General features: G+C 40.0%; 1 protein-coding gene across 2 annotated transcripts in view; it reads right to left on the minus strand.

Annotated features, from left to right (window-relative positions):
- The window catches only part of GRB14 (growth factor receptor bound protein 14), a 121,416-nt gene that overhangs the window by 39,343 nt on the left and 64,149 nt on the right, over positions 1-17,924 (minus strand). For both annotated transcript variants that reach the window (XM_046659415.1, XM_046659416.1), the window contains one exon: positions 2,693-2,849. In XM_046659415.1, the coding sequence (XP_046515371.1) occupies positions 2,693-2,849 (157 nt within the window). The remainder of the gene's footprint in view (positions 1-2,692; positions 2,850-17,924) is intronic.

The raw sequence follows: 17,924 nt of genomic DNA on the forward strand, positions 1-17,924 counted from the left end.
TATAACTTGCAGGATCTCAGAGAACACTGCTGCTTGATTTACAGGGTATATTCTTTATCACTGAACTTCAAGCTATTTGTTAGGAATAAACAATAGTGCCTATAACAAAAAAAAATAAAACTTTTAAAGTCTCAAAAATAAAAATCTGAGTATAAAATACTGTAATTATATATTAATTAACAGCTATACTCCTACAAGCATAAGTAAACGAAATCATTTGGAACATGGAGCTATCTCTTGAGAGTTAACATCATACTTTTAGGAGATTAATGATCATGAATACAAGTTAAATTAGTCACAAATGGCAATGAAGAAGACGTATGTCGAAGTTTTTCTGCTCCAAGAAGGTGAGACAGCAAGCTGCACTGGCCAGTACAACATACCTTCAGAATTCAGGGTTTTGGGCAGGTATATGCTCAGCTGTCAAGATCAGCTGGCAAGTGTAGCTCGTCAACTATCTGCTGGGGGGAGGGGGACGTAGGCTGGGGTTCAGAATCGCTGTGGACACTATCAAACTACACAAGCTTCTTTTCCACAGCCTTCACTCTGTCCTCTGAGGTTCTGACATATCCTAGGATGGTAGTCTTCAAATTGGAAATACACAAACATTTTGTGAAGGGTCCAGGGGATTTAGGGAGTTTTACATGAACCACTTTCCATAATCTTTTAAAAACAAATCTTTCTAAGAACATACCTTTTCTGCCAACGTCATCTTTATTTCATTTCATAAGACAAAGACAGATCTCTCTTCTGAACTGAACCTTACTTTGGTATATTGCTCTGGGGGGTAAACTCTCTATGCATCAAAGAGAAAATTTTATATCTTGTAGTTGGCTATGCAAGAAGGCGAATGACTCTTATGACTAGGTATAAAATTCTCAATTCTTTAAACAAAGTGAGAGAACTAATTAAGCTATCACTGATAAAGTATTTAAAGTAATTTTGATGATGTATTACTAAAAGTTTTTTTTTTTTTAAAGATTGGCACCTGAGCTAACAAATGTTGCCAACCTTTTTTTTTTCCTGCTTTATCTCCCCAAATCCCCCCTGTACATAGTTGTATATCTTAGTTCTGGGTCCCTCTAGTTGTGGCATGTGGGACGCTGCCTCAGTGTGGCCTGATGAGCAGTACCATGTCCACGCCCAGGATCCAAACCGGCAAAACCCTGGGCTGCCGCAGCAGAGCGCGTGCACTTAACCACTGGGCCACGGGGCACTCCCCAAAAGTTTTTTTAACATATAATGCAACGGAGTTTGTGGTAGGCAAAATAATAGCCCCCAAATGATATCTACACCTTAACCCCTGGAACCTGTGAATGTTACCTTATGCGGCAAAAAAAAAAAAAAAAAAAAAAAGACTTGGCAGATATGGTTGAGGATCCTGAAATGAGGATACTATCCTGGCTTATCTGGGTATGCCCTCAAGGCTACTACTCTAGGAGAGAGGCAGAAGGAGACTTGACACAGACAGAAGGGGAGAACGCCATGAGACCACATAGGCAGAGATTAGAGAGATGCAGCCATTAGCCAAGGAATGCTAGAAGCCACCAGAAGCTGGAAGAGGCAAGGAACGGATTCTCTCCTAGAGCCTGCAGAGGCAGCACATTCCTGGTGAAACCTTGATTTCAACCCAGTGATACTGATTTCAGACTTCTGGCCTCCAGAACTGTGAGAGACTAAGTTTTGGTTGTTTTAAGCCACTGAGTGTGAAGTAATTTGTCACAGCGCCCACAGGAAGCTAATACAGAATTCAAAGAATCGAATGGCATTGCCACAACAAACACCTTCCTTTCTCATCCACTTACTACAGGAACATGTTTTGAACACTAATATCTGTAAAAATAAGAAAAGGGGAGATAAATTTGTTGCCAAATCCTGTCTCACTCTAGCAGAAGACAGAAAACTCTTTATAAACTTATTAAAACATTTGGCAAAAAGGCCCTCTACAGTTCACAATACAGAGATGCATTTCCAATTTAAAAATTTTTTTGAAAGGTTACTCTTTATGTTTGTAATTTAAAAATGGGAAGGAGTTACCTAAAGTCATGTGCCACATAACAACATTTTGGTTGATGACAGACCAAATATGTGATGGTGGTCCCACAAGATTAGTACCATAGAGCCTAACTGTGTAGTAGGCTAGACCCTCTAGGTTTGTGTAAGGACACTCTATGACGTTTGCACAAACAATGAAATTGCCTAACGACACATTTCTCAGAATGTACCCCTGTCATGAAGCAATGCATGACTGTATTTCTTCAAGAAAACTCTCGGGTGTACACTCCCATAAAGAGATTCACCACTGTGGATACTCTCCACGTCTGCACTACAATCCATTCAAAAAACAGCTAACAGCTTATTTCATTAACTTCTCAAAAAATGTTCATTGGGCTACTAAGGATTATCATGAATTTTACCTTTCCATCAATTTGGATTCTATGTTTTAGCTCCCAAATTCCCATACATCATTTAAACAAAGAGGGATGGTACATGTGTAATATTTCTGTCCTTATTTCCATTTTGTGCTACGTTCTTTGCCTCTCAACCACCAACACCAGAAATAAAAATAGTAAAGAAAAGAACTATTCATAAATCTCTTCTATTTTTGTACACCTGAAGAAAATCTTTGCCATACAATCAAAACTATAAGGAACAGAAAAGCAAGGATGTGACTATAATTCTGTATCCTTACCTAGACCTATGTGAGGCAGATGTTCAAATAGGGTCCAGCTGTGGTCATCAATGTAATGATTCTTCAGGATTAACAGCTGGCAAACATCTCGGGCAGTTATGTCACTGGGTACCTCTAAAGCCCTGCTGGTTTCATCTTCACTGTATACTTTAATTACCTGTATAGGTAAAAATAAGAAAAGAAGCTAAAACATTCTATTACAGATATCATTCTAATAAGTCATCAAAGTTATTGGTTAAGCTGGTTACAAACCCCTTATACAATTTCTTGTTCATCTAATTTTCTTATACATTGAGTGAACGCTGCCTATCCAAGACTTGACTGTAACAAGTCAAAATCACTTTGTCCAACAACTTAAACTTTCTCCTCTTCAGAGTCTAAACGAGAGGCCATTCAATCACCATTCAGTGCCATTTCCCCACCTCTCTGGTATAGTAAGAATCTATGTATCACTTACCAATATTTTAAATTTTCCATTCCATATTTAAGTCCTTTAAATAATCCAGGTAACACAGGTGATTTATTCCCAGATATATACAAGTAGTAAAAGCAGTAAACAGAATCAGACTTTGTGAAAAGATTTCTCTATTTCAGGTAATAGAAATTTTGGCAAAAACTGGCTAGAAGTTCACCAAATACCTTTCCTTTTCTCTTTTGCAATTAAGTCATGTCCATGGGATTGAGTTTTAGTCAATGGAATGTGAGCACATGCGGTGTTAGACTTTCAGGCCCAACCCATGAAAATCTCCCACATGTTGTCCTCCGTTCTCTTACACCACCCTCCCACTGCATGGAAGTGACTAGGAAGACCCACAGCAGGGTAAAGCTGTGGGACAGAAGGAGGCTTTGTCCCTGAATGACCACAGGGAAGGTGCCCAATTAGGAACGTCCATATGGAACTTTGACATGAGCAAGAAATAAACTTTTATGGTGCTAACTCACTGTGAATTTGTATTTATCTATTACAGTAGCTAATGTTACCCCAAATTATATAGAACTAGGGCGAGTTTCATAGAACACTCCCTTCAACATTTGCCAAGCTGTGCTATATGCTAGAATTTCCACTATTAATTATGGTATGTTGTATATTAATTATAAGAAGGTAAATACCTATGACAATAGTGGACTAAGATCAACACAAAAGTAAGAAATGGTAAGAAAATGCAACATAATACACCTGTTACAAAAATAGAAACATTTCAACGTTGTTAGTAATTCAAACAAATGCAAATTAAAACAATGTATCAATTCTGCCCTCTCAATAAGTTTTTTAAATCATACTTCATGACAGTGCAACGAAACAGTTGCTCTCTTACAATGACAGGAGTGATATAAATTGGTAAAACTATTTTGTATACCTATTAGAAAGTATTTATCAAAACATTAGAAGGGCCATTCCTTTGACTCAGTAATTTCAGTTAGGCAAACTATCTCAATAAATCTGTCCTAAATGTAGAAAATGGCTTCAGGCCTAGAAACGTGCAGCAAAGCATTATGTATAATTCTAATATTATAGACCTAATACTCGGCAATAAAAGAATAGTAAACTACCATACTTTCACAGAATGGAATATTATATGGTGCTTAAAAATGTTATTCAAGGAAATGATATAAGAATTTTAAAAAATTCTTAATTAAATAAAATCATGACACCTAAGTATATGTTACATGGTAAAGTACAAACTTACTTGTTGGACTGGCTCCCAGCCCCCTACCCCTCTTCTGCTAACAGTATTCTGGTTGCCTTGCAGAGCACCACTCCCTCCCTCACCAACAGTTTTTGTGATTCTGGCAGCTCCATCTGCAGCTCAGTGATAGTGTGTTGGAGCTGCTGGAATTGGCTTATAAGAGCTGGTCGTTAAATATTCAGGAATTTGCAAGCCAAGCATCTTGAAATTAGCCATGGTGGGAGTACATACACCAAAGAAATTTGCAAATGCTACAAATAAGGCCTTTTTAAAAACAAAATTGTTTTTAGGGCCCAACCCCATGGCTAATAGTTCTGCACACTCTGCTTAGGTAGCCTGGGTTCACAGGATTGGATCCAAGGCAAGAACCTACTCCGCTCACTGGCCATAATGTGGAGGCATCCCACATACAAAAAAATAGAGGAGGAGTGACACAGATGTTAGCTCAGGGTGAATCTTCCTCAGAAAAAAAAAGAAATTATTTTTAGAGCCAGTTTACCAGCATACCACTGTCTCAGTTCCAGAGAGATGTTATCCAAATTGATCGATCAGCACCCAGAATGCCCCTGGCAACTGCGATTATCTCAGAGAAGGGCACATGACCTACTCAGAGCCAGTCAGAGCCAATCTGGATATCTGCTCACATAACAAAAAAGCGGGCCCTCTTTTCTCCTGGGCAGATGTAGAGTGAAGCAGGTACTGTTCACAAAGAGAAAGACTGTGGGAAATGGAGACCACAAGGAGTAAGCCATGCCAAGAGATGGAAAGAGTCCTGAGAATATCGTTGAGCCCCTGGATCAATGAGCACTTGAATTCTCGGTGTTTTTGTCATATGTGTGCTATGAGGCAGTAAGCTGTTAGTGGTAACAGCCACCTACTTAGCTCCCTTGTTGTAGCCATGGACCTCTTCCATCTCATTCTCCATAGTGCTAGCAAAAGAAACTTTCTAACAGCCAAACCAATTGGGTTGCTCTGCTACTAAAATTCTTCAGGGGCTCCTTGTTGTCCTAACTCAAGCAGCTCATTGTGTTTATTAAGACCCCATACAAGGGGCAAGTCCTTTGCTAAGTGTTTTAATATAAGGCCGTCAGAGACAGAGATGGTTGTTGCCCTTAGAGAGCTTAAAGTCTAGTGTGAAAAGCAGTATTAAAAAAAGAGTAATTACAAAGTAGGGCATAAAAATGCAGATGTTACTAAATCATAAAATGGGGGTTAGGCAAGCCCAAAAGATATCCACGAAAAAGTGCTATTTAAGCCAAGACCTGAAGGAGGAGTAGGCAGCAGCTAGGCAAAGAGACAGTAAGAGCATTTCAGGCTAAGAAAACAGAGGCTGTGCAAAGTCCCTGGGGCAGAAAGGAGCTTGGCAGGTTCTAAGGATTGAGAGGAGTCAGGGATGGCAGGAGCAGCAGACAGGGAAACTGTGGGGAAGCATGATAGTAAGCGAAAGGGATGAAAGGTCCTAAGTTCAGAGTTCACTTGAGAATCACCAAGCTTACATATAGTAAACAAACACAGGGACTTGGATACGTCTGACAAGGGAGAAAAGGAAGAAGAAAGGAAAAAGAGAATCTAGGACTGAACCCTGAGAAATTCCAATATTTAATGGTGAGTTAGAGGCAAGAAAACCTGCCTCTGGAACAGGTCACTGTGACCCTAGTGGAACATGAGGAACACTTGTAGTCCACTCCTTCACAGCTGCACACGAGGCATCCCCTAGTTGGAATCGATGCTCTGACCACCACTAACACGCTTTATTTGGCAACTTCCTACTTATCACCTGGCCCCAGTTTCCATGGCACTTTCTCCAGAAAGTCTTCCCTGACTGCCCACGGCTTTGTCATGTGCCCCTCTTACATGCTCTTATTTTGTAATTTTCTGTTTGCAGGTTGTCTTCTTCCTCAACTGTGCTAGTAAGCACCTTTAAGGAAAATCTCTGCTTTTTCACCATTTGACATGGTATCCCGGGGACCCAGCCCACCGCAGCGTATGGCTTAATAAAGATCTTTGGAACGAATGAACTTTGTACCCCTGCAAAGCCTATCCAAGGGCTGTGCACATATTAGGTACTCAATATACATTTGTAAACGTTAATTTAAAAATATTTTCTGTCGCAAAGTGTATGATTAAAATTTAATGCTCAGGAAATTAAAATTCTTCTCAGTGAGCAACAGATATACAAGTTTTCTGCTAAGTAATCCTAGATAAGGATTGATTCAACATTGCTGTTAATGGGCAGGGCTGAGTTGTGAAGTCATGGAGGCAGCTACAAAGTCCTATGAAAATAGACTGCCTAAATCAGATGCAATTGTCTGCGCTTTCACTTCAATTCATTTATTTTTTGGTTAATACATGCAGTTCAGTAAGATCCCAAAATCTGTTTGGAATCTCAGTGTTTCCCGTGTTTGGCTCCAGGTAAACGATCACTCTCAAGCGGGTGCCTTCAGCACTGTGCCTGTGCTCGACCACTGGAAGGATGCTCAGGGACACCGTTCACCAGGTATCCACGCTGCCGTGGTCAACACCAACTAGACCATGCACTGCTGGGTGCTCCTGCCAAAAGCAACACGAAGGCAACCACTCCTGAGAGGCCCAGGGGATCTGACCCTGGGGCTGCTCCCTCCTGTGGAGCAATGAAGAGCCGCAGTTTCGGTTCCCTCCAGGCCGCTGCAGATTCCACGCCAGGAAATGGGGGGACCTGGTGGTGACCTGGCGGCTGCTGGAAAAGCTCCCTGTGCTTCCAGACCACTGCAGGCTGTTTTACAGAAAACTCCCCTCACCTGCGGTCACACGAGCAGGCTCTCATTTTTCACGCTTTTTTACGTATCTCTGAGGAGCTAAGAAAATGAAAAACTGGAGATGTTCTGGAGCTTAAGCCAAATTCAAAAAGAGAGCAAGAAGAAAACAAGAGGAAAAGTTGGGGAAAATGAGAAACGTATCTAACCAATCAGGAAATGCCAATATTTTCTTCAGACTATGTCGCTGCAAATCTGAAAGAAACAAGTTGCCAAGAATCAAGATACCTAAATTTAGAAGGGTTAAGCCCACTTAAATTTCTGGAAAACGTGCATGGACTCTCTTTTAAAATAAATAACACCTGCTGAGAGAAAAACTTAATACTCTCGTTGGAGCTCCATTTCAAACTTGTTTTTCTTAAGTCCAATTTAATGCTGACATTTGTCCAAAATACACATTCATCTATGAATGAAAAATTATATTCTGGTTGATATTCCACAGCAGCAAAGCCCTGTCATCTTTTACATCTATTCAGTAATTGTGAAAAATTCCTTCACCACCAATGGGATACCTTCATTAAAAAGTCTCATTTTATTTCTATTTATTTCTCCTTAAATTATATGAAAAGCGAAAGATAATTGAGTCTTAATTCTCTAGGAGAGTTGACTATGCCTCTTGCCAAAGTATTACTACACTAAACCTTCCTATTTAAGAAATCAAGTCATTAGAAAAGGTACATGACTACCATGGATTAAAACTATGTTAAAAACTTTTGGGATCATGTAAAAATCAAAGAGCAGAGTTGTTCTTAAAAATCATTAAAGCAAAATACTGGTATCCTATTTCCTCTACATACTGAGAGGTAAAAAAGAGATTTGAAGATCATATAATCATGCTATTTAATAAAGGGATATTAAACATTTCCAGTTCAGTGGCCCAAATTCCCAGCTTGCTTTATAAAGTAAAAAACAGAGTGAGAAGAATATTATTCCTATCAATTGATCTACAAGAACATCTAAAATTGTATGCCAGCAGGAAGAACTCCTACACAGACTCTACAGGAGAACAGGAACTTTCTTTGTTTCATCAGTGCACAGACACTCGACTAGCAAGAGAGACACGCACTGATAAGGTCTGTCTACAACAGCCCGCCAGCATAAACAGAGAGAGCCCAAGGACGGCCCACAGTGTACAAACAGGCTGTGTTTAGGAAGCCTTCAATGTCACAGCAATCTTGACAATTAGAGCAACCTTGGCCTTTGGAGTGGAGCTTCAAAAACTGCTCTGGGAGCATGACACTTCTGGCAATGACAATCTAACACACAGAGAGAGGAGCCCCTGCCGGGGATATGCTGGAATATGCGTGGCCCAGATCTCTGTTTTGGCTGCCACCCTTATCCATGCGGTTTATACACATTATACCTCAACTTCCCTGGACTGCCCTCCATAAAAAGTAAGTGTACGCAAGAGATTAAAAATTAACAACCCATTTTTAAAGCAGTAGACACAACAATGTTCCAATACATAGAGACAACAAGAAATGGTTAACTTTTCAGAAAAAAACTTGAGGCCCCTAAAGCCTTGAGACTAAAAGAGACAAAATATTGAAAATATCAGACAAAGGCCATTTCTGAAAAAATAAACAAAATAAAGAGATCAAATTTGAAAGCCAATTCAATATGTATCACCCTGCTACCAAAGCACACATCGTACTCCTCCGCCACGATCCCTGGAAATTCTAAGAGATTCTGCGGAAGGCCTTAGGAAAGAACGGGCTAGGGCTGAACAGCCAGGCCTCCTCCTCCCGGCGGACCCTAGGAACAGGATGGCCCGGTACAGCCAGGTCCTTTTCCAACCTGGTTCAGCTAAGGATATGTGAAACAAATTCGGAGTTGTCACCTGGTCATTTGGCAATGCCACAGAGCAGAAAGGGGGCATCGGACCCCTTGGTAAGTAAGTAGCTACTCAACAGCTTCCCTCCACTTATCTCTTGTTTCTTCTAGAAGAGGGATAATCACTCAGCAGGTAAAAAGTAGAGCACAGATAAATATATGAGCAGGAATCCTCAGGATGAAGTGAGGGAAATTAAAAAAATAATAATAAAGAAAGAAGGAAGGAAAGAGGAGGGAAAAGATCACTGAGGCATGGTTACCTTCTCTTTTTTTTCTGCTTTTTCTCCCCAAAGCCCCCCAGTACATAGTTGTATATTTCAGTTGTGGGTCCTTCTAGTTGTGGCATGTGAGATGCCGCCTCAGCATGGCCTGATGAGCAATGCCATGTCTGCCCCAGGATCCAAACCGGGGAAACCCTGGGCCACCAAAGGCGAGTGCGCGAACTTAACCACTTGGCCACGGGGCCAGCCCCTGCATGGTTACCTTCTATGTCAAAGTTTCTATTTTAAGAAAATTGAATTTTTCAATTAACTACATTTAAATACACATTTAATACGTAATTCTTATCAATTAAATAACTAATTCTTATTAATATTTCATTTAAAATAATTTAAATGCCATATTTAAATACCAGGATCTCACCATGATGTAACATACATAAGTTTTATTATTTTTTAATTTTGTAAGCTTATAAACAGAAATTTATTGCCCGTAGTTCCGGAGGGTGGGAAGTCCAAGGTCAAGGTGCCAGCATGGGTGCATTCTGGGGAGCCCTCCTTCCTGGTTCACAGCTAGCACCTCCTTGCCATGTCCTCACTGGGAGGAAAGGGCAAGGGAGCTCTCTGGCGCCTCTTTTTTTATTTTAGTAGTTACTCAAGTTTTTAATACAAATATTTAAATTTACATTCTTCTATCAAGTCTAAATTTAATCAGCAGCACTATTTCCTCCATCAAGAAATCAGGATCACAGCATGGTTCTACTTCCTTCTCGTCCCTCTCACAATGTCCCATGCTGCAATGATCTGGGATTTTAATCTCATTCACTTCTTCATTCACTCATCACATCTTCCTTTCATTCAGCCCAAACTTACTGAACATCTACTAAGTTTCAAATTTTTTTAGCAATTAAAAATGATCTACACCTTGTTCTATATCATGTCAGGAGTATGTGCGACACGGGTGTACCCATTTATCAAAATTGTAGAGCTAATATTTATACATCTCAATAGAGAGACAAACAGACAACGGCCAGGCCATAGATAAAAACAGAACTCTGACCCACAACCTGCAGCCACCTACCACAGCCAGTCCAGGAGGCCAGCCTGACAGAAGTCAGACTCGCAGGAAGCCAGATTGCTATCTCTAGTGACAGTCCAGGAAGGTAAACAATAACTTCTGGAACAACTGGCCCCAAATGGCCAGGCCTTGATTAATAACTGACGGCTAGGTCTCCACTTAAAGTATATAGGAATACTTAAAGTATATAACTCTTCAACAGAAAAATAAACTCATTCACTTATTATATCTATCAATTATATATATTAACATATAATTAATAGAAAATAAGGAATAAGGCCCATAGAAATTTGCTATGTCTCAAAGTAAAGCTTATTTCCACAGCTCTTTAAAAGTTTATATTTCATATACAGTAGGATTATAAAGCCATCTTTTAATGTTTCAGATTTTTTTCTTTATTATTTTTAACAGATAGGCAATGTACCTAAATCATGTGAAATATTTTTATATCGAGGTCAGAGCAGCCCTGCACCTCTACATTCTTCTAAAAAGGAATGCAGTGTCCTAAGATAAGAGGAGACAGTCTGAGATACTTTGAATTAAGCAATTCAAAGAGTTCCCTTGAAGGGAATGGGACATAATATATTCATTATAATATATTCATTATTACTTATTCCAAATCTCTAACAAAATGTTATATTTTAAAAACAAAGACTGTTCCAGAAAATCCTAACAGCTCAAGAAAAGCTGTCACTTCCTTACTGCCATCCCATATTATTTTTCTAGCTGTCAAATATTTATTAAAAAATAAAATAGTACATAGATTAGAGAAACCAGGTAGCAGGGAGTCTTAAATTCTCTCCATTGAGAGAGATATTGAACAACACATTTTACCTGAGCATGAGCAGTATGTGCTTAATTAGTTCTAAGATATTAACTCAAACAATATCAGAATTACAGGAACTGACTGACCAAACACGTCTATTCCATATCGCTGTGGCCCCTTTCAACTTTATTCCCTAAAATCCCTTTCCTAGTCTCTAAATCTGACCATAGTTGGTTTTTTTCCCTCAGTTTCTTGAAATAGCCAACCTCCTTTCAGACACAGGGCCTTTGCACATACTGTTTCTGCTGCCTAGAACACTTGTCTGCCCACTTTATACACCCAACCCTCAGATAAAACATTATTTCTGTGGGGAAGCTTTTGATGACCCTCCCAAGTTTAGGTCCAGGCCCTCTCTTCCATGTATGCATGTGTACAACTATGTAATTACTATCCATCAGCCTTCACCACTCAGAATGCGGCATGACAGCAGGGATGATGTCAATGCTTGCTTCCTGTTATATTGCCAGCAGTTAGAACAATGCCTGGCATGTAGTGAACCATCAAACATAGTGATGAATGAAACCATCCTATATAGCCCTGGAGGAGATAGGATAAAGCCTGGATAAAGAGATGAATTCAGAGTTAAAGGACCTGTTCTACCGGGGATCCAAAGATCTTCCAGGAGTTCTGGGTATGAAGTCAAATGGCAACGATGGAGTTTTGTGATGTATTAATTTGTTTCCCATCCAGCTTCTGGCCAAAGAGGCCCAGTACGGACTCACTACTGGAAATGCTCCAGACTTGGCATGGCAGGTGGTTTAGCACTGCCACACCTGACAGCTTGGATCAGTGACACTGCCGAATCATGCCACGTCTAGGCTTCCAACCAAGAATGGAAAGACAGTCTGCAGGCAAAGGAGGCCCGGAAAGTCTCCTTGAAGCCCCTCTACTCTAGTCTATCCTCCTATTCTGTTCTTGACCCTTGCTGCTTTCCTTCTCAGGCCAAGAGCCCTGCAGACTGCTCCTTCCTTGGCTTCCTTTCTCCCTAGAGGGTAGAAAGACAGACCCTAACTCAAGTCGGGGTTCGATTTTACGAAGCGAGAAACTGGAAGCCCTGGAAACAATGTGCTCTGTTATGTGGTAGGGAAAAAAAGCAAAAAAAAAAAAAAAAGCTCCAATTTCCTTACAAAAGAAGGGAAACATTAAAAACTAAGTCTAAAAATATCCTAAATCATGCACACGCACATATCCATATGTATATACATATGTTATTTTAGGACCTAAATCTGCTAGGAATAACAAAGAGGGGTCAAATCACAAATCCCACACTCATGTTTCCAACAACTTCATCAAAGGAGTGTTCCTGAAGCCCTGGTGTTTTTAAAACTCGTCTAATGCCTGTGAAGATGCCAATGCTGACTAATTCATCTTTGAAGTGAAAAAACCTTCACAAGTGCTAATGCTTATTCATATTTGAAGCAGAAAACCACTGGTCATGCTTATGTTGGACACAATGTTATTCCAGTATCTCCTTTCAGTTTTTAAGCAATCGTTTATTCCCAGAATAACTGTAAGACATGACTAAGTGAAAAAGTAAAAACTGTTTCACCCAGTGAGAAAGAAGGACTAGTTGGGGAGTGAGGAAGGAAAAGTATTTAGAAGGGAAAAGGGGAAAACACGAGGAAAGAAACCACTTATTAGAGCCCAGGATACATCAGCCTTTGTTGCAATTCTCGAGTGGCCTGCCATTAACTGAAACACTTTAGGAACTGCCTTATTTCAGTGATTTTTTAAAAGCACATTTTCTCACTTTTAACTTCTCTGAAATCTAGATGTAACTTACCATCAAAGGTATAGCACAGTTTAACTGGAAGCATATAAAATAATGATGCTTCTTGTAATTTAAGGTGCCATAAAATCCATGAAATATGCTATGTTCAGTCCTTCTGGAACATTTGGGAGTATTATTTTATCAACTTCTAAGAGCATACCCAATATCACTTCCTAGACCTAACATTCCCATGCTGTGACAGCACTAGGAACAACCGATTTATACTCATTTTCCTAATTTTACCTTTCCTTCATTTTCCTAAATACTTATATCAGTACAAAACATGTCTAGAGCATATTCCTATAAAAGAAAAGGAATCAGTACTGTAAGAATCACCAAATACTCAACGTTAGAAGGGCTCTGGGATATCCACTGAAATCCTCTCATTTTACAGATGAAGCAGCCGGGGCTGGAGATGGTCTGAGGTGCCCGCGGAGCTGCCGCTGGTCACTGGCAGGGCAGGCCATGGAACCGTCTCTGGGCTACCTGATCCTCTTCTCGCCCCTCTGCTCATCCAACTTTCGTGCTGCTTTAAGCTGTAGCTTCTACACAATATCTTGGATAAAAGTCGTAGATAACTAAACATCAGAACATAAAAATACATATACACAAAGTATCTAGCTTTTGGAAGGTTAAAAAAGTTGGTTTTCTTTGTGTTTCACTTTTCTCAGCGTTGCCCGCCAGAAAAACGGCATATACTGAAACCGCCAGCAGAGGGCGTCTTTATTTCTCAGTGGGCGCAAAGAGAAAACTCGTTTTGAAAATTACAACTTTAACATTAGTATTTTTAACCCCATGGAGGTCCTGTTTAATATAATTACAAGCTTTTAACAAAGTTTAAATCTATTTTTAAATATTCTTAACTGTTTGAACTTTTAAGATAAATCATGTCTGTACCTTAAACTTCAATAAGAGGGATTTTTTGGGGTAGATAGATATTTGGCATATATATAGACACATGCACACACTCATAGATAAATAAAATCACCTCACCAGGAGTCTTTCCTGGGACTCATGGAGGAGATTCTCCCAGGCATTTAGAATGACGATGTCAAAATTTTTCTTCAAATCTTGATAGAACTATTCAAACTAATTTGACTTCTGAAACTATAAAATAACATCCCTCTTATTTTCACAAATATTGCTGAACCTATATGTCCAAATATGCACGTCCAATTAGAAGGCTATAATCACTTTCTGACCACGTTGTTTTTGCCAAAATAATTTTTGAATCCTTCTTATGGAACTGTCTTAAGAGCAAGCATTTTTAATATTCCACAGGGGTAGAAAAATCTTTATCCTTTCAGAGGGCTTAATATCTGAAATTACCAAAAGTCTTGCTTCTTTTTTCTGCCAAAAAGAGATTCTTATTTTCTAGATTTGGCTTCGGCTGCTGGGGCATAGCCAAGAGAGCCAGCCCTAAGACCGCCCCAAGCAAGAGTCTGAGACTGTTAATCAGCCCAGCTATTTTTAATCTGCCTTCATTGCCAAACGTGGACCAGGCATCGTAGTTTACAAAATAATATAAGGCACGACCCGCTCCCAAGGAGGTTTACCCCAGGTGCTTAGGGCAGTGAGGGATGCTGGAGTCTATTTATTCTGTGATCGGATCCCACACCACCAGCTTTTCAGTTATGAGTCTTAGATTCCTTACACTGGAAAATGGACAAAATGCTGGCAAACTGATAGCACTCAGTTAATACTAGAGATTATTATTATAAATTTTTTAAAACAAGGCATTCATGATAAGTCTCAACAGACTCCTACAGTCCCACTAAGCTCTAAGGACAGCTGACACATGGTTAAGTCACTACGTCTTTGAGGCAAGACCGAGTGCACAAACAGAGAAAAATAACGAGGAGAGCAAAAGGCAGACTGGAGGAAAGGTGAGATTGTCCAATGAGTGGACTACAGGCGAGATGGCAGAGCACCGCAGCTGCACGGACAACGCTCCGCAGCACGCATGCGCCCATGCGATTCCGAAGCTCAAGCCTGCCTCCGTCGTTTTGGGCGGTGTGCTTTGGTAAGACACCTAACTTCTCCAAGCCTCACTTTCCCCATCCCAAACCAGGTTTGTCTACCAACTTTGGGGGTTCTTGTGAAAATGAAAGAGAATGTGTAATGAGTGCTCAACACATTATAGCTGTTTTTATTTTTATTGGCGTGTGTGGTGGGCAGCGAGTACACCAAACTGCCCACAGCAGCAAGCTGGAGCTGGACAAAGGTAAGGAAAAGGCAGGGTGGACCAGTTCAGGTGGGCCCTGTGTGCACGGCTTTCCAGCACAAGGTATGAAACCCAGGAAAAATGAAGCGAATGCAACAGAAAGACAAATGTAGAAAAGGAAAATCCAATAGCAGGTCAGTATCAAAAGAGGCCAATCTTCATTTTTGAGAAACAGTGTTTATTCAACAAATAGTAATTATATACTAACTCTGGACCTTCCCTGTGCTGGGCAGTTAAATCCAGTGATGATCAAAAGTGACACACCCCCTGGCAGCATATGCTAACATTCCAGTAACATCTCCTGTGTCTAGTGAAACAATGTGTTACACCAGCCACAGATTTATCTCTTTCAAATATACAACCCAGAAGCCCCTGCCTGATACTCCGTAGAATAGTGAAAGGAGAAATAATCTAACCACTTATCTTATTATATTTAAATCTATGATTCCAGATTAAATATATTTATTAGCATTACAATAGTTGGATTAATTTTTAAAGTTCAAATTGGAGTGCACCTAAAGTTACAGAAAGGGAGCATAAGGAAGAAGCATTTGAAAGCATATTGTCTTTCTCTTTCTAGATGCATTATATCAAAGACAACCACTTTTTGTTTGACTCATTTGCTACAAGGAAATTTTTGGATAACCACCTTAACAGGACAGGGCACAAAAAATTTAAATTCATAGCAATAGGGAGATTTTTAAATTGTTTATGAAACTAGTAAAACATGCAATTTCACAGATGAGGGGAAAAAAAGAATTCACATTTGTTGAGCTTCTACTCTCTGTCAAGTACTTCTAAATATTTATTCTATTTAATCCTTACAACCGTTCTGTGATCCCCAAGACAGACAAACTGATTCTCAGAAAGGTTTAAAAGCAGACATCCAAAGTTACACCACTCGTCAATGACAGTGCGAGCTCAAACTCAGGGGTTCCTGGCTCCGAAACACGCAAGCAATCGCTACTACGTCACCCGTCCTAAAAACTCACTTCTTGAGAAAGGGAACATTTTGTGAAAATACAAAAACCATTCATCTATGTAGCACCCTTCCTGGGTGAATATGCAACTAAGTTACCCTGTACAAAAATTAAAAGGGCAGAAGACAGACCAAAGTTTAGCAAGAATGAGAATTCCAGATAAACAGCAATAACAATACTCACTACCCATCATGACCATCTTCCAAGCAAGCCAGCCATCTAAACCCAGGGCACCATCTGTGGATCTCCATTACCCTCCTATACTCAGAAAACTTGCTCTCTCCCCACTTACCACACCTTCTACTCTCCCTATACAAGTCATATAATACATTTGTTCAAAAAGCATAACCATATTTCATATCTGGCATGACAATAATAAAAATCCAAGGGACAAATATCTAATGAATGCCCAATATTTCTGAGGCACCTATAGTGGAGAAGGCCAGCTGCCCACCAAAAGCCACCTTTGCCCTCTCCCTCCCTAATGAATCCTGATTCTGATGAGGAGGGCAGTGTGTTGAGCTCAAGGCCTACGTTTCCTGGCTTCTCTTGTGTCCAGGGTGGACCACGTGACACAATCCTGGCCAGGAAGATGTAAGCAGAAGCTCCCGGTTATGCCAGGGTGGCACGTTAACATCTGACAGAAACTGGCCAGCAGGCTCCTGGTCTTCCCATTTTGTATCCTAGGAATGAGAACATAAAAGGAAAAGGGACCCACACTAAGGAAGATATAACAGAAAACAAGAAGGAGTTTGGTTGCCTGAGGACGTTGTGGGGCCACTACAATAGCTTCAGAATGATTCTTCTTATAAAGTGAAAGAAAAATAAATCTCCTCCCTGTTGAATATGCCCTCATTTGAGTTTTCTGGTTACATGAAATTAAACTCAGCCTATAACTGACAATGCACTTTATTCAAAGAGCCTTTCCCTTAAATTTTTAAAATCTAATTGTAAGACCAAAAAAGATGAATTTTGAAAAGCACATAGTACAAGATATGCAAAAAATACACAAGATATACAGAGAAGACTAAAAGTCAAAATGTGAAAAGCCAGAAAGCCTAAGATACACACCTATGGATAGCTAATAAGACTTAAATATCATAAAAGGTAATAAAAAAAATTGATGTCACATGGCAGCAGTTACTGAATTAAGCAAGGAGTAACAGGTGCACCCATTGATACTGAATCAAGACACCATTAGGATAGATGGGAAAGAGTTTTAGAAGGCTTCCGGGTGGTACTGCAGCCTGAGCTAGGAAACAATCAACAGCCTTTGGAAAAACAAACAGGAGTGTGGAGTTGTCTGTGGGCCACAGAGCACAGACTAGGGGCAGAAGTACAGAGAGACAAACATCAAACGCTCGGAGCACACAGAGGAAAACAATGTGCTGGAGTGGAGGCTTCCTCTGAAGCCTGGGAAGCCGCAGTGCACCCAGGCCCTGAGGCGCACGGAATGCTTCGTCCATTTGGAAGGATTTTGTAGGTATTTAAAAGTTTCTGGGCAGAAAGTGATATGAAGATCTGTATTCTTTTATTCCTTACAAAGTAGTTTTTAAAAAATCATAGCAGTAATTTTAATGGTTTGAGGAAGGAAATGAATATAACAAACTATTCTCTTGTATAGATGGGGAATTGGACCTTCTGATAACCAGCATTGCTCCGTATTACACTCATGAATTTCAGATTTGCAAAAGGATCTGAATCTTAAGAAAAATATATTCTAAAAATTATCCCTTTTTTCTCTGCAATTTCAGAAGACACTTCGGGCTCTTTCGTGCTTAGGAATATCTCTTGTAATTGTCATGTGGATAAAGAATGAAGA

This window comes from Equus quagga, chromosome 4 (assembly GCF_021613505.1).
Source record: "Equus quagga isolate Etosha38 chromosome 4, UCLA_HA_Equagga_1.0, whole genome shotgun sequence".
Lineage (NCBI taxonomy): Eukaryota > Metazoa > Chordata > Mammalia > Perissodactyla > Equidae > Equus > Equus quagga.